This window comes from Dermacentor silvarum, chromosome 10 (genome assembly GCF_013339745.2).
Source record: "Dermacentor silvarum isolate Dsil-2018 chromosome 10, BIME_Dsil_1.4, whole genome shotgun sequence".
NCBI lineage: Eukaryota > Metazoa > Arthropoda > Arachnida > Ixodida > Ixodidae > Dermacentor > Dermacentor silvarum.
Window position 1 is genome coordinate 156110567 of NC_051163.1, and position 26697 is coordinate 156137263.

The 26697-nt window shown below is 51.6% G+C and overlaps 1 protein-coding gene across 1 annotated transcript; it reads right to left on the minus strand.

Annotated features, from left to right (window-relative positions):
- Positions 1-14481: 14481 nt before the first annotated feature.
- On the minus strand, positions 14482-18705 carry LOC125940933 (uncharacterized protein K02A2.6-like). The gene is made up of 2 exons (XM_049657680.1): positions 16397-18705; positions 14482-15440 (listed from the first exon to the last, which is right to left on the minus strand). Exons 1-2 carry the CDS (start codon positions 16444-16446, stop codon positions 14705-14707), a joined length of 786 nt encoding a protein of 261 aa, XP_049513637.1. The 5' UTR covers positions 16447-18705; the 3' UTR covers positions 14482-14704.
- Positions 18706-26697: the final 7992 nt, after the last annotated feature.

A 26697-nucleotide genomic window follows, 5' to 3' on the forward strand; every position in this document is an offset into this window, starting at 1 on the left:
TTAGGGATCTTTGAGTGCGATCGCGTTCCAATCTTAAACGGCGAAGGATTAGTGTCCGCCAAGTTTCCTGTTGACGTTACGCCGCGAAGAAATCCCGGGATCCTAGCCATAGACAGCGGCGCTCTAAAGAGAAACGGAGCTGGGCAGGTCATGTAATGCGTAGGGCAGATAACCAGTGGACCATTAGAGTATATAATTTGAATATACTAGGAAACATAATTCTGTTACGCGGAAACTCAAGCACAAGCCATTTCTCTAGCTGGCGTTTCAGGTCTGTATGTAAGATCGACGCGCCCCACTCGGTTCCTCACAACACTATCCAGATGGCGCTCACCTCCATGCATCCGCGGCAGCGGCGGCGCGCGCCGTGTGGAAGCAAGAAAAAACGAACCAGCAAGTTCATCTTACGGCTACAGCTGCCGGCAAGCGTGAGAAGCAGTTAGGGATTGTTGAGTGCGATCGCGCTCTAATCTTAAACGGCGAAGGATTAGTGTCCTCCAAGTCTCCTGTTGACGTTACGCCGCGAAGAAATCCCGGAATCCTAGCCATAGACAGCGGCGCCCTAAAGAGAAACGGAGCTGGGCATGTCATGTAATGCGTAGGGCAGATAACCAGTGGAGCATTAGAGTATATAATTTGAATATACTAGGAAACATAATTCTGTTACGCGGAAACTCAAGCACAAGCCATTTCTCTAGCTGGCGTTTGAGGTCTGTAAGATCGACGCGCTCCGCTCGGTTCCTCACAACACTATCCAGATGGCGCTCACCTCCATGCATCCGCGGCAGCGGCGGCGCGCGCCGTGTGGAAGCAAGAAAAAACGAACCAGCAAGTTCGTCTTACGGCTACAGCTGCCGGGAAGCGTGAGAAGCAGTTACGGATCTTTGAGTGCGATCGCGTTCCAATCTTAAACGGCGAAGGATTAGTGTCCTCCAAGTTTCCTGTTGACGTTACGCCGCGAAGAAATCTCGGGATCCTAGCCATAGACAGCGGCGCCCTAAAGAGAAACGGAGCTGGGCAGGTCATGTAATGCGTAGGGCAGATAACCAGTGGACCATTAGAGTATATAATATGAATATACTAGGAAACATAATTCTGTTACGCGGAAACTCAAGCACAAGCCATTTCTCTAGCTGGCGTTTCAGGTCTGTAAGTAAGATCGACGCGCCCGGCTCGGTTCCTCACAACACTATCCAGATGGCGCTCACCTCCATGCATCCGCGGCAGCGGCGGCGCGCGCCGTGTGGAATAAAGAAAAAACGAACCAGCAAGTTCGTCTTTGTGCGGAGCGTTCGCCGTCATCGTGTCCAGGTAAACATTACGGCTACAGCTGCCGGGAAGTGTGAGAAGCATATCGGGATCTTTGAGTGCGATCGCGTTCCAATCTTAAAAGGCGAAGGATTAGTGTCCTCCAAGTTTCCTGTTGACGTTACGCCGCGAAGAAATCCCGGGATCCTAGCCATAGACAGCGGCGCTCTAAAGAGAAACGGAGCTGGGCAGGTCATGAAATGCGTAGGGCAGATAACCAGCGGACCATTAGAGTATGTAATTTGAATATACTAGGAAACATAATTCTGTTACGCGGAAACTCAAGCACAAGCCATTTCTCTAGCTGGCGTTTCAGGTCTGTAAGTAAGATCGACGCGCCCCACTCGGTTCCTCACAACACTATCCAGATGGCGCTCACCTCCATGCATCCGCGGCAGCGGCGGCGCGCGCCGTGTGGAATAAAGAAAAAACGAACCAGCAAGTTCGTCTTTGTGCGGAGCGTTCGCCGTCATCGTGTCCAGGTAAACATTACGGCTACAGCTGCCGGGAAGTGTGAGAAGCAGATAGGGATCTTTGAGTGCGATCGCGTTATAATCTTAAAAGGCGAAGGATTAGTGTCCTCCAAGTTTCCTGTTGACGTTACGCCGCGAAGAAATCCCGGGATCCTAGCCATAGACAGCGGCGCTCTAAAGAGAAACGGAGCTGGGCAGGTCATGTAATGCGTAGGGCAGATAACCAGTGGACCATTAGAGTATATAATTTGAATATACTAGGAAACATAATTATGTTACGGGGAAACTCAAGCACAAGCCATTTCTCTAGCTGGCATTTCAGGTCTGTAAGTAAGATCGACGCGCCCCGCTCGGTTCCTCACAACACTATCCAGATGGAGCTCACCTCCTTGCATCCGCGGCAGCGGCGGCGCGCGCCGTGTGGAAGCAAGAAAAAACGAACCAGCAAGTTCATCTTACGGCTACAGCTGCCGGCAAGCGTGAGAAGCAGTTAGGGATCGTTGAGTGCGATCGCGCTCCAATCTTAAACGGCGAAGGATTAGTGTCCTCCAAGTCTCCTGTTGACGTTACGCCGCGAAGAAATCCCGGAATCCTAGCCATAGACAGCGGCGCCCTAAAGAGAAACGGAGCTGGGCAGGTCATGTTATGCGTAGGGCAGATAACCAGTGGAGCATTAGAGTATATAATTTGAATATACTAGGAAACATAATTCTGTTACGCGGAAACTCAACCACAAGCCATTTCTCTAGCTGGCGTTTGAGGTCTGTAAGATCGACGCGCCCCGCTCGGTTCCTCACAACACTATCCAGATGGCGCTCACCTCCATGCATCCGCGGCAGCGGCGGCGCGCGCCGTGTGGAAGCAAGAAAAAACGAACCAGCAAGTTCGTCTTACGGCTACAGCTGCCGGGAAGCGTGAGAAGCAGTTAGGGATCTTTGAGTGCGATCGCGTTCCAATCTTAAACGGCGAAGGATTAGTGTCCGCCAAGTTTCCTGTTGACGTTACGCCGCGAAGAAATCCCGGGATCCTAGCCATAGACAGCGGCGCTCTAAAGAGAAACGGAGCTGGGCAGGTCATGTAATGCGTAGGGCAGATAACCAGTGGACCATTAGAGTATATAATTTGAATATACTAGGAAACATAATTCTGTTACGCGGAAACTCAAGCACAAGCCATTTCTCTAGCTGGCGTTTCAGGTCTGTAAGTAAGATCGACGCGCCCCACTCGGTTCCTCACAACACTATCCAGATGGCGCTCACCTCCATGCATCCGCGGCAGCGGCGGCGCGCGCCGTGTGGAAGCAAGAAAAAACGAACCAGCAAGTTCATCTTACGGCTACAGCTGCCGGCAAGCGTGAGAAGCAGTTAGGGATTGTTGAGTGCAATCGCGCTCTAATCTTAAACGGCGAAGGATTAGTGTCCTCCAAGTCTCCTGTTGACGTTACGCCGCGAAGAAATCCCGGAATCCTAGCCATAGACAGCGGCGCCCTAAAGAGAAACGGAGCTGGGCATGTCATGTAATGCGTAGGGCAGATAACCAGTGGAGCATTAGAGTATATAATTTGAATATACTAGGAAACATAATTCTGTTACGCGGAAACTCAAGCACAAGCCATTTCTCTAGCTGGCGTTTGAGGTCTGTAAGATCGACGCGCCCCGCTCGGTTCCTCACAACACTATCCAGATGGCGCTCACCTCCATGCATCCGCGGCAGCGGCGGCGCGCGCCGTGTGGAAGCAAGAAAAAACGAACCAGCAAGTTCGTCTTACGGCTACAGCTGCCGGGAAGCGTGAGAAGCAGTTACGGATCTTTGAGTGCGATCGCGTTCCAATCTTAAACGGCGAAGGATTAGTGTCCTCCAAGTTTCCTGTTGACGTTACGCCGCGAAGAAATCTCGGGATCCTAGCCATAGACAGCGGCGCTCTAAAGAGAAACGGAGCTGGGCAGGTCATGTAATGCGTAGGGCAGATAACCAGTGGACCATTAGAGTATATAATATGAATATACTAGGAAACATAATTCTGTTACGCGGAAACTCAAGCACAAGCCATTTCTCTAGCTGGCGTTTCAGGTCTGTAAGTAAGATCGACGCGCCCGGCTCGGTTCCTCACAACACTATCCAGATGGCGCTCACCTCCATGCATCCGCGGCAGCGGCGGCGCGCGCCGTGTGGAATAAAGAAAAAACGAACCAGCAAGTTCGTCTTTGTGCGGAGCGTTCGCCGTCATCGTGTCCAGGTAAACATTACGGCTACAGCTGCCGGGAAGTGTGAGAAGCATATCGGGATCTTTGAGTGCGATCGCATTCCAATCTTAAAAGGCGAAGGATTAGTGTCCTCCAAGTTTCCTGTTGACGTTACGCCGCGAAGAAATCCCGGGATCCTAGCCATAGACAGCGGCGCTCTAAAGAGAAACGGAGCTGGGCAGGTCATGAAATGCGTAGGGCAGATAACCAGCGGACCATTAGAGTATATAATTTGAATATACTAGGAAACATAATTCTGTTACGCGGAAACTCAAGCACAAGCCATTTCTCTAGCTGGCGTTTCAGGTCTGTAAGTAAGATCGACGCGCCCCGCTCGGTTTCTCACAACACTATCCAGATGGCGGTCACCTCCATGCATCCGCGGCAGCGGCGGCGCGCACCGTGTGGAAGCAAGAAAAAACGAACCAGCAAGTTCGTCTTACGGCTACAGCTGCCGGGAAGCGTGAGACGCAGTTAGGCATCTTTGAGTGCGATCGCGTTCCAATCTTAAACGGCGAAGGATTAGTGTCCTCCAAGTCTCCTGTTGACGTTACGCCGCGAAGAAATCCCGGGATCCTAGCCATAGACAGCGGCGCTCTAAAGCGAAACGGAGCTGGGCAGGTCATGTAATGCGTAGGGCAGATAACCAGTGGACCATTAGAGTATATAATTTGAATATACTAGGAAACATAATTCTGTTACGCGGAAACTCAAGCACAAGCCATTTCTCTAGCTGGCATTTCAGGTCTGTAAGTAAGATCGACGCGCCCCGCTCGGTTCCTCACAACACTATCCAGATGGAGCTCACCTCCATGCATCCGCGGCAGCGGCGGCGCACGCCGTGTGGAAGCAAGAAAAAACGAACCAGCAAGTTCGTCTTACGGCTACAGCTGCCGGGAAGCATGAGAAGCAGTTAGGGATCTTTGAGTGCGATCGCGTTCCAATCTTAAACGGCGAAGGATTAGTGTCCTCCAAGTTTCCTGTTGACGTTACGCCGCGAAGAAATCGCGGGATCCTAGCCATAGACAGCGGCGCTCTAAAGAGAAACGGAGCTGGGCCGGTCATGTAATGCGTATGGCAGATAACCAGTGGACCATTAGAGTATATAATTTGAATATACTAGGAAACATAATTCTGTTACGCGGAAACTCAAGCACAAGCCATTTCTCTAGCTGGCGTTTCAGGTCTGTAAGTAAGATCGACGCGCCCCACTCGGTTCCTCACAACACTATCCAGATGGCGCTCACCTCCATGCATCCGCGGCAGCGGCGGCGCGCGCCGTGTGGAATAAAGAAAAAACGAACCAGCAAGTTCGTCTTTGTGCGGAGCGTTCGCCGTCATCGTGTCCAGGTAAACATTACGGCTACAGCTGCCGGGAAGTGTGAGAAGCAGATAGGGATCTTTGAGTGCGATCGCGTTATAATCTTAAAAGGCGAAGGATTAGTGTCCTCCAAGTTTCCTGTTGACGTTACGCCGCGAAGAAATCCCGGGATCCTAGCCATAGACAGCGGCGCTCTAAAGAGAAACGGAGCTGGGCAGGTCATGTAATGCGTAGGGCAGATAACCAGTGGACCATTAGAGTATATAATTTGAATATACTAGGAAACATAATTCTGTTACGCGGAAACTCAAGCACAAGCCATTTCTCTAGCTGGCATTTCAGGTCTGTAAGTAAGATCGACGCGCCCCGCTCGGTTCCTCACAACACTATCCAGATGGAGCTCACCTCCATGCATCCGCGGCAGCGGCGGCGCGCGCCGTGTGGAAGCAAGAAAAAACGAACCAGCAAGTTCGTCTTACGGCTACAGCTGCCGGCAAGCGTGAGAAGCAGTTAGGGATCGTTGAGTGCGATCGCGCTCCAATCTTAAACGGCGAAGGATTAGTGTCCTCCAAGTTTCCTGTTGACGTTACGCCGCGAAGAAATCTCGGGATCCTAGCCATAGACAGCGGCGCTCTAAAGAGAAACGGAGCTGGGCAGGTCATGTAATGCGTAGGGCAGATAACCAGTGGACCATTAGAGTATATAATATGAATATACTAGGAAACATAATTCTGTTACGCGGAAACTCAAGCACAAGCCATTTCTCTAGCTGGCGTTTCAGGTCTGTAAGTAAGATCGACGCGCCCGGCTCGGTTCCTCACAACACTATCCAGATGGCGCTCACCTCCATGCATCCGCGGCAGCGGCGGCGCGCGCCGTGTGGAATAAAGAAAAAACGAACCAGCAAGTTCGTCTTTGTGCGGAGCGTTCGCCGTCATCGTGTCCAGGTAAACATTACGGCTACAGCTGCCGGGAAGTGTGAGAAGCATATCGGGATCTTTGAGTGCGATCGCATTCCAATCTTAAAAGGCGAAGGATTAGTGTCCTCCAAGTTTCCTGTTGACGTTACGCCGCGAAGAAATCCCGGGATCCTAGCCATAGACAGCGGCGCTCTAAAGAGAAACGGAGCTGGGCAGGTCATGAAATGCGTAGGGCAGATAACCAGCGGACCATTAGAGTATATAATTTGAATATACTAGGAAACATAATTCTGTTACGCGGAAACTCAAGCACAAGCCATTTCTCTAGCTGGCGTTTCAGGTCTGTAAGTAAGATCGACGCGCCCCGCTCGGTTTCTCACAACACTATCCAGATGGCGGTCACCTCCATGCATCCGCGGCAGCGGCGGCGCGCACCGTGTGGAAGCAAGAAAAAACGAACCAGCAAGTTCGTCTTACGGCTACAGCTGCCGGGAAGCGTGAGACGCAGTTAGGCATCTTTGAGTGCGATCGCGTTCCAATCTTAAACGGCGAAGGATTAGTGTCCTCCAAGTCTCCTGTTGACGTTACGCCGCGAAGAAATCCCGGGATCCTAGCCATAGACAGCGGCGCTCTAAAGCGAAACGGAGCTGGGCAGGTCATGTAATGCGTAGGGCAGATAACCAGTGGACCATTAGAGTATATAATTTGAATATACTAGGAAACATAATTCTGTTACGCGGAAACTCAAGCACAAGCCATTTCTCTAGCTGGCATTTCAGGTCTGTAAGTAAGATCGACGCGCCCCGCTCGGTTCCTCACAACACTATCCAGATGGAGCTCACCTCCATGCATCCGCGGCAGCGGCGGCGCACGCCGTGTGGAAGCAAGAAAAAACGAACCAGCAAGTTCGTCTTACGGCTACAGCTGCCGGGAAGCATGAGAAGCAGTTAGGGATCTTTGAGTGCGATCGCGTTCCAATCTTAAACGGCGAAGGATTAGTGTCCTCCAAGTTTCCTGTTGACGTTACGCCGCGAAGAAATCGCGGGATCCTAGCCATAGACAGCGGCGCTCTAAAGAGAAACGGAGCTGGGCCGGTCATGTAATGCGTATGGCAGATAACCAGTGGACCATTAGAGTATATAATTTGAATATACTAGGAAACATAATTCTGTTACGCGGAAACTCAAGCACAAGCCATTTCTCTAGCTGGCGTTTCAGGTCTGTAAGTAAGATCGACGCGCCCCACTCGGTTCCTCACAACACTATCCAGATGGCGCTCACCTCCATGCATCCGCGGCAGCGGCGGCGCGCGCCGTGTGGAATAAAGAAAAAACGAACCAGCAAGTTCGTCTTTGTGCGGAGCGTTCGCCGTCATCGTGTCCAGGTAAACATTACGGCTACAGCTGCCGGAAGTGTGAGAAGCAGATAGGGATCTTTGAGTGCGATCGCGTTATAATCTTAAAAGGCGAAGGATTAGTGTCCTCCAAGTTTCCTGTTGACGTTACGCCGCGAAGAAATCCCGGGATCCTAGCCATAGACAGCGGCGCTCTAAAGAGAAACGGAGCTGGGCAGGTCATGTAATGCGTAGGGCAGATAACCAGTGGACCATTAGAGTATATAATTTGAATATACTAGGAAACATAATTCTGTTACGCGGAAACTCAAGCACAAGCCATTTCTCTAGCTGGCATTTCAGGTCTGTAAGTAAGATCGACGCGCCCCGCTCGGTTCCTCACAACACTATCCAGATGGAGCTCACCTCCATGCATCCGCGGCAGCGGCGGCGCGCGCCGTGTGGAAGCAAGAAAAAACGAACCAGCAAGTTCGTCTTACGGCTACAGCTGCCGGCAAGCGTGAGAAGCAGTTAGGGATCGTTGAGTGCGATCGCGCTCCAATCTTAAACGGCGAAGGATTAGTGTCCTCCAAGTCTCCTGTTGACGTTACGCCGCGAAGAAATCCCGGAATCCTAGCCATAGACAGCGGCGCCCTAAAGAGAAACGGAGCTGGGCAGGTCATGTAATGCGTAGGGCAGATAACCAGTGGAGCATTAGAGTATATAATTTGAATATACTAGGAAACATAATTCTGTTACGCGGAAACTCAAGCACAAGCCATTTCTCTAGCTGGCGTTTGAGGTCTGTAAGATCGACGCGCCCCGCTCGGTTCCTCACAACACTATCCAGATGGCGCTCACCTCCATGCATCCGCGGCAGCGGCGGCGCGCGCCGTGTGGAAGCAAGAAAAAACGAACCAGCAAGTTCGTCTTACGGCTACAGCTGCCGGGAAGCGTGAGAAGCAGTTACGGATCTTTGAGTGCGATCGCGTTCCAATCTTAAACGGCGAAGGATTAGTGTCCTCCAAGTTTCCTGTTGACGTTACGCCGCGAAGAAATCTCGGGATCCTAGCCATAGACAGCGGCGCTCTAAAGAGAAACGGAGCTGGGCAGGTCATGTAATGCGTAGGGCAGATAACCAGTGGACCATTAGAGTATATAATATGAATATACTAGGAAACATAATTCTGTTACGCGGAAACTCAAGCACAAGCCATTTCTCTAGCTGGCGTTTCAGGTCTGTAAGTGAGATCGATGCGCCCGGCTCGGTTCCTCACAACACTATCCAGATGGCGCTCACCTCCATGCATCCGCGGCAGCGGCGGCGCGCGCCGTGTGAAATAAAGAAAAAACGAACCAGCAAGTTCGTCTTTGTGCGGAGCGTTCGCCGTCATCGTGTCCAGGTAAACATTACGGCTACAGCTGCCGGGAAGTGTGAGAAGCATATCGGGATCTTTGAGTGCGATCGCGTTCCAATCTTAAAAGGCGAAGGATTAGTGTCCTCCAAGTTTCCTGTTGACGTTACGTCGCGAAGAAATCCCGGGATCCTAGCCATAGACAGCGGCGCTCTAAAGAGAAACGGAGCTGGGCAGGTCATGAAATGCGTAGGGCAGATAACCAGCGGACCATTAGAGTATATAATTTGAATATACTTGGAAACATAATTCTGTTATGCGGAAACTCAAGCACAAGCCATTTCTCTAGCTGGCGTTTCAGGTCTGTAAGTAAGATCGACGCGCCCCGCTCGGTTTCTCACAACACTATCCAGATGGCGGTCACCTCCATGCATCCGCGGCAGCGGCGGCGCGCACCGTGTGGAAGCAAGAAAAAACGAACCAGCAAGTTCGTCTTACGGCTACAGCTGCCGGGAAGCGTGAGACGCAGTTAGGCATCTTTGAGTGCGATCGCGTTCCAATCTTAAACGGCGAAGGATTAGTGTCCTCCAAGTCTCCTGTTGACGTTACGCCGCGAAGAAATCCCGGGATCCTAGCCATAGACAGCGGCGCTCTAAAGCGAAACGGAGCTGGGCAGGTCATGTAATGCGTAGGGCAGATAACCAGTGGACCATTAGAGTATATAATTTGAATATACTAGGAAACATAATTCTGTTACGCGGAAACTCAAGCACAAGCCATTTCTCTAGATGACGTTTGACGTCTGTAAGATCGACGCGCCCCGCTCGGTTCCTCACAACACTATCCAGATCGCGCTCACCTCCATGCATCCATGGCAGCGGCGGCGCTCGCAGTGTGGAAGCAAGAAAAAACGAACCAGCAAGTTCGTATTACGGCTACAGCTGCCGGGAAGCGTGAGAAGCAGTTAGGGATCTTTGAGTGCGATCACGTTCCAATCTTCAAAGGCGAAGGATTAGTGTCCTCCAAGTTTCCTGTTGACGTTACTCCGCGAAGAAATCCCGGGATCCTAGCCATAGACAGCGGCGCTCTAAAGAGAAACGGAGCTGGGCAGGCCATGTAATGCGTAGGGCAGATAACCAGTGGACCATTAGAGTATATAATTTGAATATACTAGGAAACATAATTCTGTTACGCGGAAACTCAAGCACAAGCCATTTCTCTAGCTGGCGTTTCAGGTCTGTAAGTAAGATCGACGAGCCCGGCTCGGTTCCTCACAACACTATCCAGATGGCGCTCACCTCCATGCATCCGCGGCAGCGGCGGCGCGCGCCGTGTGGAATAAAGAAAAAACGAACCAGCAAGTTCGTCTTTGTGCGGAGCGTTCGCCGTCATCGTGTCCAGGTAAACATTACGGCTACAGCTGCCGGGAAGTGTGAGAAGCAGATCGGGATCTTTGAGTGCGATCGCATTCCAATCTTAAAAGGCGAAGGATTAGTGTCCTCCAAGTTTCCTGTTGACGTTACGTCGCGAAGAAATCCCGGGATCCTAGCCATAGACTGCGGCGCTCTAAAGAGAAACGGAGCTGGGCAGGTCATGAAATGCGTAGGGCAGATAACCAGCGGACCATTAGAGTATATAATTTGAATATACTAGGAAACATAATTCTGTTACGCGGAAACTCAAGCACAAGCCATTTCTCTAACTGGCGTTTCAGGTCTGTAAGTAAGATCGACGCGCCCCGCTCGGTTCCTCACAACACTATCCAGATGGCGCTCACCTCCATGCATCCGCGGCAGCGGCGGCGCGCGCCGTGTGGAAGCAAGAAAAAACGAACCAGCAAGTTCGCCTTACGGCTACAGCTGCCGGGAAGCGTGAGAAGCAGTTAGGGATCGTTGAGTGCGATCGCGCTCCAATCTTAAACGGCGAAGGATTAGTGTCCTCCAAGTCTCCTGTTGACGTTACGCCGCGAAGAAATCTCGGAATCCTAGCCATAGACAGCGGCGCCCTAAAGAGAAACGGAGCTGGGCAGGTCAAGTAATGCGTAGGGCAGATAACCAGTGGAGCATTAGAGTATATAATTTGAATATGCTAGGAAACATAATTCTGTTACGCGGAAACTCAAGCACAAGCCATTTCTCTAGCTGGCGTTTCAGGTGTGAAAGTAAGATCGACGCGCCCCGCTCGGTTCCTCACAACACTATCCAGATGGCGCTCACCTCCATGCATCCGCGGCAGCGGCGGCGCGCGCCGTGTGGAAGCAAGAAAAAACGAACCAGCAAGTTCGTCTTACGGCTACAGCTGCCGGGAAGCGTGAGAAGCAGTTAGGGATCTTTGAGTGCGATCGCGTTCCAATCTTAAACGGCGAAGGATTAGTGTCCTCCAAGTTTGCTGTTGACGTTACGCCGCGAAGAAATCCCGCGATCCTAGCCATAGACAGCGGCGCTCTAAAGAGAAACGGAGCTGGGCAGGTCATGTAATGCGTAGGGCAGATAACCAGTGGACCATTAGAGTATATAATTTGAATATACTACGACACATAATTCTGTTACGCGGAAACTCAAGCACAAGCCATTTATCTCTCTAGCTGGCGTTTCAGGTCTGTAAGATCGACGCGCCCCGCTCGGTTCCTCACAACACTATCCAGATGGTGCTCACCTCCATGCATCCGCGGCAGCGGCGGCGCACGCCGTGTGGAAGCAAGAAAAAACGAACCAGCAAGTTCGTCTTATAGCTACAGCTGGCGGGAAGCGTGAGAAGCAGTTAGGGATCTTTGAGTGCGATCGCGTTCCAATCTTAAACGGCGAAGGATTAGTGTCCTCCAAGTTTCCTGTTGACGTTACGCCGCGAAGAAATCCCGGGATCCTAGCCATAGACAGCGGCGCTCTAAAGAGAAACGGAGCTGGGCCGGTCATGTAATGCGAATGGCAGATAACCAGTGGACCATTAGAGTATATAATTTGAATATACTAGGAAACATAATTCTGTTACGCGGAAACTCAAGCACAAGCCATTTCTTTAGCTGGCGTTTCAGGTCTGTAAGTAAGATCGACGCGCCCCACTCGGTTCCTCACAACACTATCCAGATGGCGCTCACCTCCATGCATCCGCGGCAGCGGCGGCGCGCGCCGTGTGGAATAAAGAAAAAACGAACCAGCAAGTTCGTCTTTGTGCTGAGCGTTCGCCGTCATCATGTCCAGGCAAACATTACGGCTACAGCTGCCGGGAAGTGTGAGAAGCAGATAGGGATCTTTGAGTGCGATCGCGTTCTAATCTTAAAAGGCGAAGGATTAGTGTCCTCCAAGTTTCCTGTTGACGTTACGCCGCGAAGAAATCCCGGGATCCTAGCCATAGACAGCGGCGCTCTAAAGAGAAACGGAGCTGGGCAGGTCATGAAATGCGTAGGGCAGATAACCAGCGGACCATTAGAGTATATAATTTGAATATACTAGGAAACATAATTCTGTTACACGGAAACTCAAGCACAAGCTATTTCTCTAGCTGGCGTTTCAGGTCTGTAAGTAAGATCGACGCTCCCCACTCGATTCCTCACAACACTATCCAGATGGCGCTCACCTCCATGCATCCGCGGCAGCGGCGGCGCGCGCCGTGTGGAAGCAAGAGAAAACGAACCAGCAAGTTCGTCGTACGGCTACAGCTGCCGGGAAGCGTGAGAAGCAGTTAGGGATCTTTGAGTGCGATCGCGTTCCAATCTTAAACGGCGAAGGATTAGTGTCCGCCAAGTTTCCTGTTGACGTTACGCCGCGAAGAAATCCCGGGATCCTAGCCATAGACAGCGGCGCTCTAAAGAGAAACGGAGCTGGGCAGGTCATGTAATGCGTAGGGCAGATAACCAGTGGACCATTAGAGTATATAATTTGAATATACTAGGAAACATAATTCTGTTACGCGGAAACTCAAGCACAAGCCATTTCTCTAGATGGCGTTTGACGTCTGTAAGATCGACGCGCCCCGCTCGGTTCCTCACATCACTATCCAGATCGCGCTCACCTCCATGCATCCATGGCAGCGGCGGCGCTCGCCGTGTGGAAGCAAGAAAAAACGAACCAGCAAGTTCGTATTACGGCTACAGCTGCCGGGAAGCGTGAGAAGCAGTTAGGGATCTTTGAGTGCGATCACGTTCCAATCTTCAAAGGCGAAGGATTAGTGTCCTCCAAGTTTCCTGTTGACGTTACTCCGCGAAGAAATCCCGGGATCCTAGCCATAGACAGCGGCGCTCTAAAGAGAAACGGAGCTGGGCAGGTCATGTAATGCGTAGGGCAGATAACCAGTGGACCATTAGAGTATATAATTTGAATATACTAGGAAACATAATTCTGTTACGCGGAAACTCAAGCACAAGCCATTTCTCTAGCTGGCGTTTCAGGTCTGTAAGTAAGATCGACGAGCCCGGCTCGGTTCCTCACAACACTATCCAGATGGCGCTCACCTCCATGCATCCGCGGCAGCGGCGGCGCGCGCCGTGTGGAATAAAGAAAAAACGAACCAGCAAGTTCGTCTTTGTGCGGAGCGTTCGCCGTCATCGTGTCCAGGTAAACATTACGGCTACAGCTGCCGGGAAGTGTGAGAAGCAGATCGGGATCTTTGAGTGCGATCGCGTTCCAATCTTAAAAGGCGAAGGATTAGTGTCCTCCAAGTTTCCTGTTGACGTTACGCCGCGAAGAAATCCCGGGATCCTAGCCGTAGACAGCGGCGCTCTAAAGAGAAACGGAGCTGGGCAGGTCATGAAATGCGTAGGGCAGATAACCAGTGGACCATTAGAGTATATAATTTGAATATACTAGGAAACATAATTCTGTTACGCGGAAACTCAAGCACAAGCCATTTCTCTAACTGGCGTTTCAGGTCTGTAAGTAAGATCGACGCGCCCCGCTCGGTTCCTCACAACACTATCCAGATGGCGGTCACCTCCATGCATCCGCGGCAGCGGCGGCGCGCGCCGTGTGGATGCAAGAAAAAACGAACCAGCAAGTTCGTCTTACGGCTACAGCTGCCGGGAAGCGTGAGACGCAGTTAGGCATCTTTGAGTGCGATCGCGTTCCAATCTTAAACGGCGAAGGATTAGTGTCCTCCAAGTCTCCTGTTGACGTTACGCCGCGAAGAAATCCCGGGATCCTAGCCATAGACAGCGGCGCTCTAAAGAGAAACGGAGCTGGGCAGGTCATGTAATGCGTAGGGCAGATAACCAGTGGACCATTAGAGTATATAATTTGAATATACTAGGAAACATAATTCTGTTACGCGGAAACTCAAGCACAAGCCTTTTCTCTAGCTGGCGTTTCAGGTCTGTAAGTAAGATCGACGCGCCCCGCTCGGTTCCTCACAACACTATCCAGATGGCGCTCACCTCCATGCATCCGCGGCAGCGGCGGCGCGCGCCGTGTGGAAGCAAGAAAAAACGAACCAGCAAGTTCGCCTTACGGCTACAGCTGCCGGGAAGCGTGAGAAGCAGTTAGGGATCTGTCATGTCTGACGGAAGGACAGCGCAACGGTGGAGCGAAAACAAACAATACGGCTTTATTTAGCCATCAACTTAACAGCAACGGGCGAACTGCCCGGTTCAATGTTACAGTAATGAAAGCACACGCCAGCTTGAATGCCGGCGCTTTTAAGCACAACCAAAAGGTGATAACGCTGCGCCGCCACCACAGCGCATGCCTAGCTGTGACGCCTTATCGCCTAGGCGCGCGACATATCATCTCCCCCACACTTGTTTATTGTCCCGTAGTAGGATTAGGTGCCGTAGCGGTCGGGAGGTCTGCGCTGACGTAGTGGGTAGCGGCGACCCTGCTCGGCGGCTTCCAGGTGTGTCGGCGGCTGTTCCACAGGCTCGGTGGTGCTGCTGCTAGTGTCTGTGCCAGCAGTGACGTCTTCATCTTGGAAGTCGGTGGCTGTGATCACTGTGTCGTCAGAGTCAGGAGCGCGTACTATGTGGTTGCGGTGACGCACCCACTCACACACACCCCGGGGGGTCACAACACTAACACGATACGACACTGGGCCGGTGCGGGCGAGAACGGTAGCACTGAACCACCTTGGTCCGCGGCGAAAATTTCGGACACGCACGAAGTCTCCTTCGCTGAAGGTAGTTGCACGGTGCCTGCGGCGACTGGTGTCCTGGAACTGTTTGCGGGCGACCCGCTCCTCAACGGAGGGCCTGATGAGGTCTAGCCTAGTCCTGAGGCGCCTCCCCAACAGCAAAATAGAGGGTGCCTCTGCGGTAGTCGCTTGCGGAGTGTTGCGGTACGACAGGAGGAAGTCTGCCAGCTCCGACGGTGATGTGGGTCGGCTGGACTTCCGAAGTGCACCCTTCAGCGTCTGGACGAAACGTTCTGCTAGACCGTTGCTGCTGGGATGATACGGGGCTGTTCTCACGTGTCTGGTCCCTACTCGCTGCAGGTACTCCTGGAAATCTGCAGAAGTAAACTGAGTACCGTTGTCGGACACTAAAGTCTCGGGGAATCCGAATCTGCAAAACAGTTCATGTAGGCATGAAATGGTTGCTTCAGTGGTGGTTGTCCGCATTGGAAACACTTCTGGCCATTTTGAATGTGCATCAACCACCACGAGATACGTCACTCCGTTTACCGGGCCAGCGAAATCGACATGCAACCGTTGCCAAGGGCGCGTAGGCCATGCCCAAGGATGTAAGGGCGCTTTAGGTGGCAGATTGCGATTAGCCGCGCAATCGGTGCAAGACGCGGTGAAACGCTCTATGTCGCTATCGATAGTAGGCCACCAAACGTAGCTCCTTGCCAGTTCTTTGGTACGAACAACACCTGGATGACCTTGATGCAACTCGTCCAAAATGAACGTGCGAAATTTTTCGGGAACAAGTACGCGCATTCCCAGCATGATGCATCCTCGATGTATGGACAGTTCTAGTCTTCTATGAAAGAACGGTTTGATCTCGTCCGGTACACTACGCGGCCAGCCTGACAGGATATGATGAGTCACAGTACGCAAAGTGGCATCACGTGAAGTTTCACGAGCAATATCATTGCTGTTGATCGGCATAGTGTCAAAGCGTAGGTCATAAAAAGATTCTTCCTGCTCTTCGACCATCGACGGTGTTATGGGCAGCCTAGACAAGCAATCTGCGTCAGCGTTCTGCGTAGAAGGCCGGAACTTCAATGAAAAAGAATAGGCCGACAAGCCAACTGCCCATCGTTGTAGTCTTGCGGCGGCAATTGCTGGTATGCCAGTCTTCGGACCAAAAATTGTAGCCAAAGGCTTGTGGTCCGTGAGCAAAACAAAATGCCTTGCATACACGTAGTAATGAAATTTTTTAACGCCGAACACAAGAGCCAAGGCTTCTTTTTCCAATTGACTATAGCCTTTCTCAGCACGACTCAAGGTGCGTGAGGCATAAGCTATTGGCCTTATCTGGCCGTCGGAAAAAATGTGTGACAACACTGCACCTACCCCGTAGGCGGACGCATCACAGGATAACTGCAGGGGTAGGCTTGGATCATAGTGCGCCAAGATCGGAGCTGACGAAAGCAGCTGCTTGATGTGCTGAAAGGCGCGGTCGCAAGCCGTGTCCCAATCCCAGGCGGCGTCTTTCTGCAAAAGCCTGTTTAAGGGGAAAAGAACAGTGGATAAGTTTGGAACGAACTTTCCATAGTAGTTGATGAGGCCCAGCAGCGATTGAAGTTGGTGCTTATCAGTTGGCGCCGGTGCATTGGTTATCGCAGCCAGTTTTTCGTCCGTTGGGTGGATGCCGTGTTTGTTGATTACATGGCCCAGATAAGTCAGCTCGTCACGAAAGAATTCGCACTTCGACGGCTTGACGCGAATTCCACGTTCTGACAGTCTTTTGAGAACTGCGTCAAGGTTGTGCAAGTGTTCTTCCTTTGAGCGTCCCGTAATTAGGATATCGTCAATGTAGCAAAACACGAAGTTGAGGCCCTTCAAGACATTATCCATTATTTTCTGGAATATTGCGGGTGCCGAAGCAATTCCGAAGGGTAGGCGATTCACGGCGTAAAGACCCTTGTGGGTATTAAGCGTCAGGTACCGTTTTGACTCTTCATCCATTTCTACTTGCTGGTACGCCCTGTTAAGATCAATTTTAGAAAATTGCTGTCCGCCAGCGAGGGCTGCAAACAGCTCGTCGGGCTTGGGTAACGGGTAATGTTCTACGTCAAGTATGGGGTTCAGTGTCAACTTGTAATCACCGCATACTCTTATTGACCCGTCCCGCTTCAAAACTGGCACCACCGGAGTAGCGTACTCGCTACTCGTTACTGATGTCAAGATGCCCATCTGTTCTTGTCTAGACAACTCTTGCTCAACCGTACTTTTTAGAGAAAACGGAACGCTTCGGGCTTTGAAAAATTTTGGCGTTTTGCCATCTTTGAAAACAAGAGTTGCCTTCTCACCTCGGATGGTGCCTAGCTCGTTCTTGAAGAGGTCCTTATGGCGGTCAAGCAAGGATTGGAGCTCGGGAAGTCGTTGAGCGGCTAGTGATCTCTCACACTGTAGCTGTTGCAGGCCGCGAACTTGACTCCAATCGATGCGCACTTGCTGAAGCCAGTTGCGCCCGAACAGCGCTGGACCGCTCTGGGGAAGCACGTACAGCGGCAAGCGCTGGCACTGATCGTTGTGCTCAATCCTGAGAAAGCAAACACCACATGGCTTCACAGGTTCGCTCGTATAAGTCCTAAGTGTCAACTTAGTCTCCTTCAGAGGTACTGTCGGAAAAAGTGAGCGGAACTGACCCAGAGACATTACCGAAACGGCAGCTCCCGTATCAAGTTCCATTTGCAAGGGAACACCCTCAACAATTAAGCTGAGCATGATGGGGTCTCCTGTCTCTACCTCTTTCGTTGCAACGCTCCGCAAGGGTGATTCTGATGGTTGTAAAACCCGAACGTTCTGTGCTGTTCGCTTCCGCTTCGGCTGCAATTTTCCTTGCCGCCTTAGGCAGGCTTTCTGAATGTGCCCTTTCTTGTTGCAGAAAAAACAAGTCGCATTGACGTGCGGACACGAATTGGCAGGGTGAGTTGAGTTACAGCGGAAGCATTTCGTCGTTCCCCTGGTAGGCAACTGATTCATCCCGAACTCGCTTTCAGGCTTCGAATGAGCAGCTGTTGCGTTAGCGAGCGCAGCTTCCAAAGCTGTTGCGCGGTCGACGGCTCGTTGAAACGTTAGATTCTTGTCTTCCGAAAACAAGTGTCTTTGAATGTCGACTCTGAGTAAACCGCACACAAATCTGTCTCGAAGCGACTCGTCAAGAAATGTACCAAACTCGCATGTTTGTGCCAATGCCCGTAACTTCGCCACGTACTGCGGTATCGTTTCATGTTCCTTCTGCCCTCGGCGATGAAACTTCGCTCGCTCCCCTATGACTGACCGTTCAGGGGCCAAATGTTTGCGAAGCAGCTCGCACAAGCTTTCTAGGGACTTCGAGGACGGCTTATCTGGAGCGGCGAGCGACTTGAGGAGCGAATACGTCTGTGGACCCAATATGCTGATGAACGCGTCTACCTTCCGCTCCTCCGGGACATTATTGGCTCGAAGGTACGCGTGCACGCGCTCTTCGTAGCTAGTCCAATCGCTCGTAGAATTGTCGAAATGTTCTACTTGCCCCAACTGCAGACTTGTGGTCGCCTTCGCCATACTGTCCCAACCGGCTGCTTCTCGGCTGTCCGTGCGTAATCCGTCAGCAGGTGAATTCTGTTGCTGTCACGCAGGAGCTTGTTCCTTGCTGGCAGCATCCCATCCTCGTCGCCAGTTTATGTCATGTCTGACGGAAGGACAGCGCAACGGTGGAGCGAAAACAAACAATACGGCTTTATTTAGCCATCAACTTAACAGCAACGGGCGAACTGCCCGGTTCAATGTTACAGTAATGAAAGCACACGCCAGCTTGAATGCCGGCGCTTTTAAGCACAACCAAAAGGTGATAACGCTGCGCCGCCACCACAGCGCATGCCTAGCTGTGACGCCTTATCGCCTAGGCGCGCGACATATCAGGATCGTTGAGTGCGATCGCGCTCCAATCTTAAACGGCGAAGGATTAGTGTCCTCCAAGTCTCCTGTTGACGTTACGCCGCGAAGAAATCTCGGAATCCTAGCCATAGACAGCGGCGCCCTAAAGAGAAACGGAGCTGGGCAGGTCAAGTAATGCGTAGGGCAGATAACCAGTGGAGCATTAGAGTATATAATTTGAATATGCTAGGAAACATAATTCTGTTACGCGAAAACTCAAGCACAAGCCATTTCTCTAGCTGGCGTTTCAGGTGTGAAAGTAAGATCGACGCGCCCCGCTCGGTTCCTCACAACACTATCCAGATGGCGCTCACCTCCATGCATCCGCGGCAGCGGCGGCGCGCGCCGTGTGGAAGCAAGAAAAAACGAACCAGCAAGTTCGTCTTACGGCTACAGCTGCCGGGAAGCGTGAGAAGCAGTTAGGGATCTTTGAGTGCGATCGCGTTCCAATCTTAAACGGCGAAGGATTAGTGTCCTCCAAGTTTGCTGTTGACGTTACGCCGCGAAGAAATCCCGCGATCCTAGCCATAGACAGCGGCGCTCTAAAGAGAAACGGAGCTGGGCAGGTCATGTAATGCGTAGGGCAGATAACCAGTGGACCATTAGAGTATATAATTTGAATATACTACGACACATAATTCTGTTACGCGGAAACTCAAGCACAAGCCATTTATCTCTCTAGCTGGCGTTTCAGGTCTGTAAGATCGACGCGCCCCGCTCGGTTCCTCACAACACTATCCAGATGGTGCTCACCTCCATGCATCCGCGGCAGCGGCGGCGCACGCCGTGTGGAAGCAAGAAAAAACGAACCAGCAAGTTCGTCTTATAGCTACAGCTGGCGGGAAGCGTGAGAAGCAGTTAGGGATCTTTGAGTGCGATCGCGTTCCAATCTTAAACGGCGAAGGATTAGTGTCCTCCAAGTTTCCTGTTGACGTTACGCCGCGAAGAAATCCCGGGATCCTAGCCATAGACAGCGGCGCTCTAAAGAGAAACGGAGCTGGGCCGGTCATGTAATGCGAATGGCAGATAACCAGTGGACCATTAGAGTATATAATTTGAATATACTAGGAAACATAATTCTGTTACGCGGAAACTCAAGCACAAGCCATTTCTTTAGCTGGCGTTTCAGGTCTGTAAGTAAGATCGACGCGCCCCACTCGGTTCCTCACAACACTATCCAGATGGCGCTCACCTCCATGCATCCGCGGCAGCGGCGGCGCGCGCCGTGTGGAATAAAGAAAAAACGAACCAGCAAGTTCGTCTTTGTGCTGAGCGTTCGCCGTCATCATGTCCAGGCAAACATTACGGCTACAGCTGCCGGGAAGTGTGAGAAGCAGATAGGGATCTTTGAGTGCGATCGCGTTCTAATCTTAAAAGGCGAAGGATTAGTGTCCTCCAAGTTTCCTGTTGACGTTACGCCGCGAAGAAATCCCGGGATCCTAGCCATAGACAGCGGCGCTCTAAAGAGAAACGGAGCTGGGCAGGTCATGAAATGCGTAGGGCAGATAACCAGCGGACCATTAGAGTATATAATTTGAATATACTAGGAAACATAATTCTGTTACACGGAAACTCAAGCACAAGCCATTTCTCTAGCTGGCGTTTCAGGTCTGTAAGTAAGATCGACGCTCCCCACTCGATTCCTCACAACACTATCCAGATGGCGCTCACCTCCATGCATCCGCGGCAGCGGCGGCGCGCGCCGTGTGGAAGCAAGAGAAAACGAACCAGCAAGTTCGTCGTACGGCTACAGCTGCCGGGAAGCGTGAGAAGCAGTTAGGGATCTTTGAGTGCGATCGCGTTCCAATCTTAAACGGCGAAGGATTAGTGTCCTCCAAGTCTCCTATTGACGTTACGCCGCGAAGAAATCCCCGGATTCTAGCCATAGACAGCGGCGCTCTAAAGAGAAACGGAGCTGGGCAGGTCATGTAATGCATAGGGCAGATAACCCGTGAACCATTAGAGTATATAATTTGAACATGCTAGGAAACATAATTCTGTTACGCGGAAACTCAAGCACAAGCCATTTCTCTAGCTGGCGTTTCAGGTGTGAAAGTAAGATCGACGCGCCCCGCTCGGTTCCTCACAACACTATCCAGATGGTGCTCACCTCCATGCATCCGCGGCAGTGGCGGCGCGCGCCGTGTGGAAGCAAGAAAAAACGAACCAGCAAGTTCGTCTTACGGCTACAGCTGCCGGCAAGCGTGAGAAGCAGTTAGGGATCGTTGAGTGCGATCGCGCTCCAATCTTAAACGGCGAAGGATTAGTGTCCGCCAAGTTTCCTGTTGACGTTACGCCGCGAAGAAATCCCGGGATCCTAGCCATAGACAGCGGCGCTCTAAAGAGAAACGGAGCTGGGCAGGTCATGTAATGCGTAGGGCAGATAACCAGTGGACCATTAGAGTATATAATTTGAATATACTAGGAAACATAATTCTGTTACGCGGAAACTCAAGCACAAGCCATTTCTCTAGATGGCGTTTGACGTCTGTAAGATCGACGCGCCCCGCTCGGTTCCTCACATCACTATCCAGATCGCGCTCACCTCCATGCATCCATGGCAGCGGCGGCGCTCGCCGTGTGGAAGCAAGAAAAAACGAACCAGCAAGTTCGTATTACGGCTACAGCTGCCGGGAAGCGTGAGAAGCAGTTAGGGATCTTTGAGTGCGATCACGTTCCAATCTTCAAAGGCGAAGGATTAGTGTCCTCCAAGTTTCCTGTTGACGTTACTCCGCGAAGAAATCCCGGGATCCTAGCCATAGACAGCGGCGCTCTAAAGAGAAACGGAGCTGGGCAGGTCATGTAATGCGTAGGGCAGATAACCAGTGGACCATTAGAGTATATAATTTGAATATACTAGGAAACATAATTCTGTTACGCGGAAACTCAAGCACAAGCCATTTCTCTAGCTGGCGTTTCAGGTCTGTAAGTAAGATCGACGAGCCCTGCTCGGTTCCTCACAACACTATCCAGATGGCGCTCACCTCCATGCATCCGCGGCAGCGGCGGCGCGCGCCGTGTGGAATAAAGAAAAAACGAACCAGCAAGTTCGTCTTTGTGCGGAGCGTTCGCCGTCATCGTGTCCAGGTAAACATTACGGCTACAGCTGCCGGGAAGTGTGAGAAGCAGATCGGGATCTTTGAGTGCGATCGCGTTCCAATCTTAAAAGGCGAAGGATTAGTGTCCTCCAAGTTTCCTGTTGACGTTACGCCGCGAAGAAATCCCGGGATCCTAGCCGTAGACAGCGGCGCTCTAAAGAGAAACGGAGCTGGGCAGGTCATGAAATGCGTAGGGCAGATAACCAGTGGACCATTAGAGTATATAATTTGAATATACTAGGAAACATAATTCTGTTACGCGGAAACTCAAGCACAAGCCATTTCTCTAACTGGCGTTTCAGGTCTGTAAGTAAGATCGACGCGCCCCGCTCGGTTCCTCACAACACTATCCAGATGGCGGTCACCTCCATGCATCCGCGGCAGCGGCGGCGCGCGCCGTGTGGATGCAAGAAAAAACGAACCAGCAAGTTCGTCTTACGGCTACAGCTGCCGGGAAGCGTGAGACGCAGTTAGGCATCTTTGAGTGCGATCGCGTTCCAATCTTAAACGGCGAAGGATTAGTGTCCTCCAAGTCTCCTGTTGACGTTACGCCGCGAAGAAATCCCGGGATCCTAGCCATAGACAGCGGCGCTCTAAAGAGAAACGGAGCTGGGCAGGTCATGTAATGCGTAGGGCAGATAACCAGTGGACCATTAGAGTATATAATTTGAATATACTAGGAAACATAATTCTGTTACGCGGAAACTCAAGCACAAGCCTTTTCTCTAGCTGGCGTTTCAGGTCTGTAAGTAAGATCGACGCGCCCCGCTCGGTTCCTCACAACACTTTCCAGATGGCGCTCACCTCCATGCATCCGCGGCAGCGGCGGCGCGCGCCGTGTGGAAGCAAGAAAAAACGAACCAGCAAGTTCGCCTTACGGCTACAGCTGCTGGGAAGCGTGAGAAGCAGTTAGGGATCGTTGAGTGCGATCGCGCTCCAATCTTAAACGGCGAAGGATTAGTGTCCTCCAAGTCTCCTGTTGACATTACGCCGCGAAGAAATCTCGGAATCCTAGCCATAGACAGCGGCGCCCTAAAGAGAAACGGAGCTGGGCAGGTCAAGTAATGCGTAGGGCAGATAACCAGTGGAGCATTAGAGTATATAATTTGAATATACTAGGAAACATAATTCTGTTACGCGGAAACTCAAGCACAAGCCATTTCTCTAGCTGGCGTTTGAGGTCTGTAAGATCGACGCGCCCCGCTCGGTTCCTCACAACACTATCCAGATGGCGCTCACCTCCATGCATTTGCGGCAGCGGCGGCGCGCGCCGTGTGGAATAAAGAAAAAACGAACCAGCAAGTTCGTCTTACGGCTACAGCTGCCGGGAAGCGTGAGAAGCAGTTAGGGATCTTTGAGTGCGATCGCGTTCCAATCTTAAAAGGCGAAAGATTACTGTCCTCCAAGTTTCCTGTTGACGTTACGCCGCGAAGAAATCCCGGGATCCTAGCCATAGACAGCGGCGCTCTAAAGAGAAACGGAGCTGGGCAGGTCATGTAATGCGTAGGGCAGATAACCAGTGGACCATTAGAGTATATAATTTGAATATACTAGGAAACATAATTCTGTTACGCGGAAACTCAAGCACAAGCCATTTCTCTAGCTGGCGTTTCAGGTCTGTAAGTAAGATCGACGCGCCCCACTCGATTCCTCACAACACTATCCAGATGGCGCTCACCTCCATGCATTCGCGGCAGCGGCGGCGCGCGCCGTGTGGAATAAAGAAAAAACGAACCAGCAAGTTCGTCTTACGGCTACAGCTGCCGGGAAGCGTGAGAAGCAGTTAGGGATCTTTGAGTGCGATCGCGTTCCAATCTTAAAAGGCGAAAGATTACTGTCCTCCAAGTTTCCTGTTGACGTTACGCCGCGAAGAAATCCCGGGATCCTAGCCATAGACAGCGGCGCTCTAAAGAGAAACGGAGCTGGGCCGGTCATGTAATGCGTAGGGCAGATAACCAGTGGACCATTAGAGTATATAATTTGAATATACTAGGAAACATAATTCTGTTACGCGGAAACTCAAGCACAAGCCATTTCTCTAGCTGGCGTTTCAGGTCTGTAAGTAAGATCGACGCGCCCCGCTCGGTTCCTCACAACACTATCCAGATGGCGCTCACCTCCATGCATCTGCGGCAGCGGCGGCGCGCGCCGTGTGGAATAAAGAAAAAACGAACCAGCAAGTTCGTCTTTGTGCGGAGCGTTCGCCGTCATCGTGTCCAGGTAAACATTACGGCTACAGCTGCCGGGAAGTGTGAGAAACAGATAGGGATCTTTGAGTGCGATCACGTTCCAATCTTAAAAGGCGAAGGATTAGTGTCCTCCAAGTTTCCTGTTGACGTTACGCCGCGAAGAAATCCCGGGATCCTAGCCATAAACAGCGGCGCTCTAAAGAGAAACGGAGCTGGGCAGGTCATGTAATGCATAGGGCAGATAACCACTGGACCATTAGAGTATATAATTTGATTATACTAGGAAACATAATTCTGTTACGCGGAAACTCAAGCACAAGCCATTTCTCTAGCTGGCGTTTCAGGTCTGTAAGTAAGATCGACGGGCCCCGCTCGGTTCCTCACAACACTATCCAGATGGCGCTCACCTCCATGCATCCGCGGCAGCGGCGGCGCGCGCCGTGTGGAAGCAAGAGAAAACGAACCAGCAAGTTCGTCGTACGGCTACAGCTGCCGGGAAGCGTGAGAAGCAGTTAGGGATCTTTGAGTGCGATCGCGTTCCAATCTTAAACGGCGAAGGATTAGTGTCCTCCAAGTCTCCTATTGACGTTACGCCGCGAAGAAATCCCCGGATTCTAGCCATAGACAGCGGCGCTCTAAAGAGAAACGGAGCTGGGCAGGTCATGTAATGCATAGGGCAGATAACCCGTGAACCATTAGAGTATATAATTTGAATATGCTAGGAAACATAATTCTGTTACGCGGAAACTCAAGCACAAGCCATTTCTCTAGCTGGCGTTTCAGGTGTGAAAGTAAGATCGACGCGCCCCGCTCGGTTCCTCACAACACTATCCAGATGGTGCTCACCTCCATGCATCCGCGGCAGCGGCGGCGCGCGCCGTGTGGAAGCAAGAAAAAACGAACCAGCAAGTTCGTCTTACGGCTACAGCTGCCGGCAAGCGTGAGAAGCAGTTAGGGATCGTTGAGTGCGATCGCGCTCCAATCTTAAACGGCGAAGGATTAGTGTCCGCCAAGTTTCCTGTTGACGTTACGCCGCGAAGAAATCCCGGGATCCTAGCCATAGACAGCGGCGCTCTAAAGAGAAACGGAGCTGGGCAGGTCATGTAATGCGTAGGGCAGATAACCAGTGGACCATTAGAGTATATAATTTGAATATACTAGGAAACATAATTCTCTTACGCAGAAACTCAAGCACAAGCCATTTCTCTAGCTGGCGTTTCAGGTCTGTAAGTAAGATCGACGCGCCCCACTCGGTTCCTCACAACACTATCCAGATGGCGCTCACCTCCATGCATCCGCGGCAGCGGCGGCGCGCGCCGTGTGGAATAAAGAAAAAACGAACCAGCAAGTTCGTCTTTGTGCGGAGCGTTCGCCGTCATCGTGTCCAGGCAAACATTACGGCTACAGCTGCCGGGAAGTGTGAGAAGCAGATAGGGATCTTTGAGTGCGATCGCGTTATAATCTTAAAAGGCGAAGGATTAGTGTCCTCCAAGTTTCCTGTTGACGTTACGCCGCGAAGAAATCCCGGAATCCTAGCCATAGACAGCGGCGCTCTAAAGAGAAACGGAGCTGGGCAGGTCATGTAATGCGTAGGGCAGATAACCACTGGACCATTAGAGTATATAATTTGAATATACTAGGAAACATAATTCTGTTACGCGGAAACTCAAGCACAAGCCATTTCTCTAGCTGGCATTTCAGGTCTGTAAGTAAGATCGACGCGCCCCGCTCGGTTCCTCACAACACTATCCAGATGGAGCTCACCTCCATGCATCCGCGGCAGCGGCGGCGCGCGCCGTGTGGAAGCAAGAAAAAATGAACCAGCAAGTTCGTCTTACGGCTACAGCTGCCGGGAAGCGTGAGAAGCAGTTAGGGATCTTTGAGTGCGATCGCGTTCCAATCTTAAAAGGCGAAAGATTACTGTCCTCCAAGTTTCCTGTTGACGTTACGCCGCGAAGAAATCCCGGGATCCTAGCCATAGACAGCGGCGCTCTAAAGAGAAACGGAGCTGGGCCGGTCATGTAATGCGTAGGGCAGATAACCAGTGGACCATTAGAGTATATAATTTGAATATACTAGGAAACATAATTCTGTTACGCGGAAACTCAAGCACAAGCCATTTCTCTAGCTGGCGTTTGAGGTCTGTAAGATCGACGCGCCCCGCTCGGTTCCTCACAACACTATCCAGATGGCGCTCACCTCCATGCATCCGCGGCAGCGGCGGCGCGCGCCGTGTGGAAGCAAGAAAAAACGAACCAGCAAGTTCGTCTTACGGCTACAGCTGCCGGGAAGCGTGAGAAGCAGTTAGGGATCTTTGAGTGCGATCGCGTTCCAATCTTAAACGGCGAAGGATTAGTGTCCGCCAAGTTTCCTGTTGACGTTACGCCGCGAAGAAATCCCGGGATCCTAGCCATAGACAGCGGCGCTCTAAAGAGAAACGGAG

Excerpts from the sequence above, each read along its gene's own strand:
- LOC125940933 (XM_049657680.1), bottom strand. The coding sequence starts at position 16,446 with ATGATCCAAGCCTACCCCTGCAGTTATCCTGTGATGCGTCCGCCTACG. Across the intron at positions 15,441-16,396 it reads GTGATGCGTCCGCCTACGGG|ATTCGGATTCCCCGAGACTT; the intron begins GTAGGTGCAGTG and ends ACTGTTTTGCAG.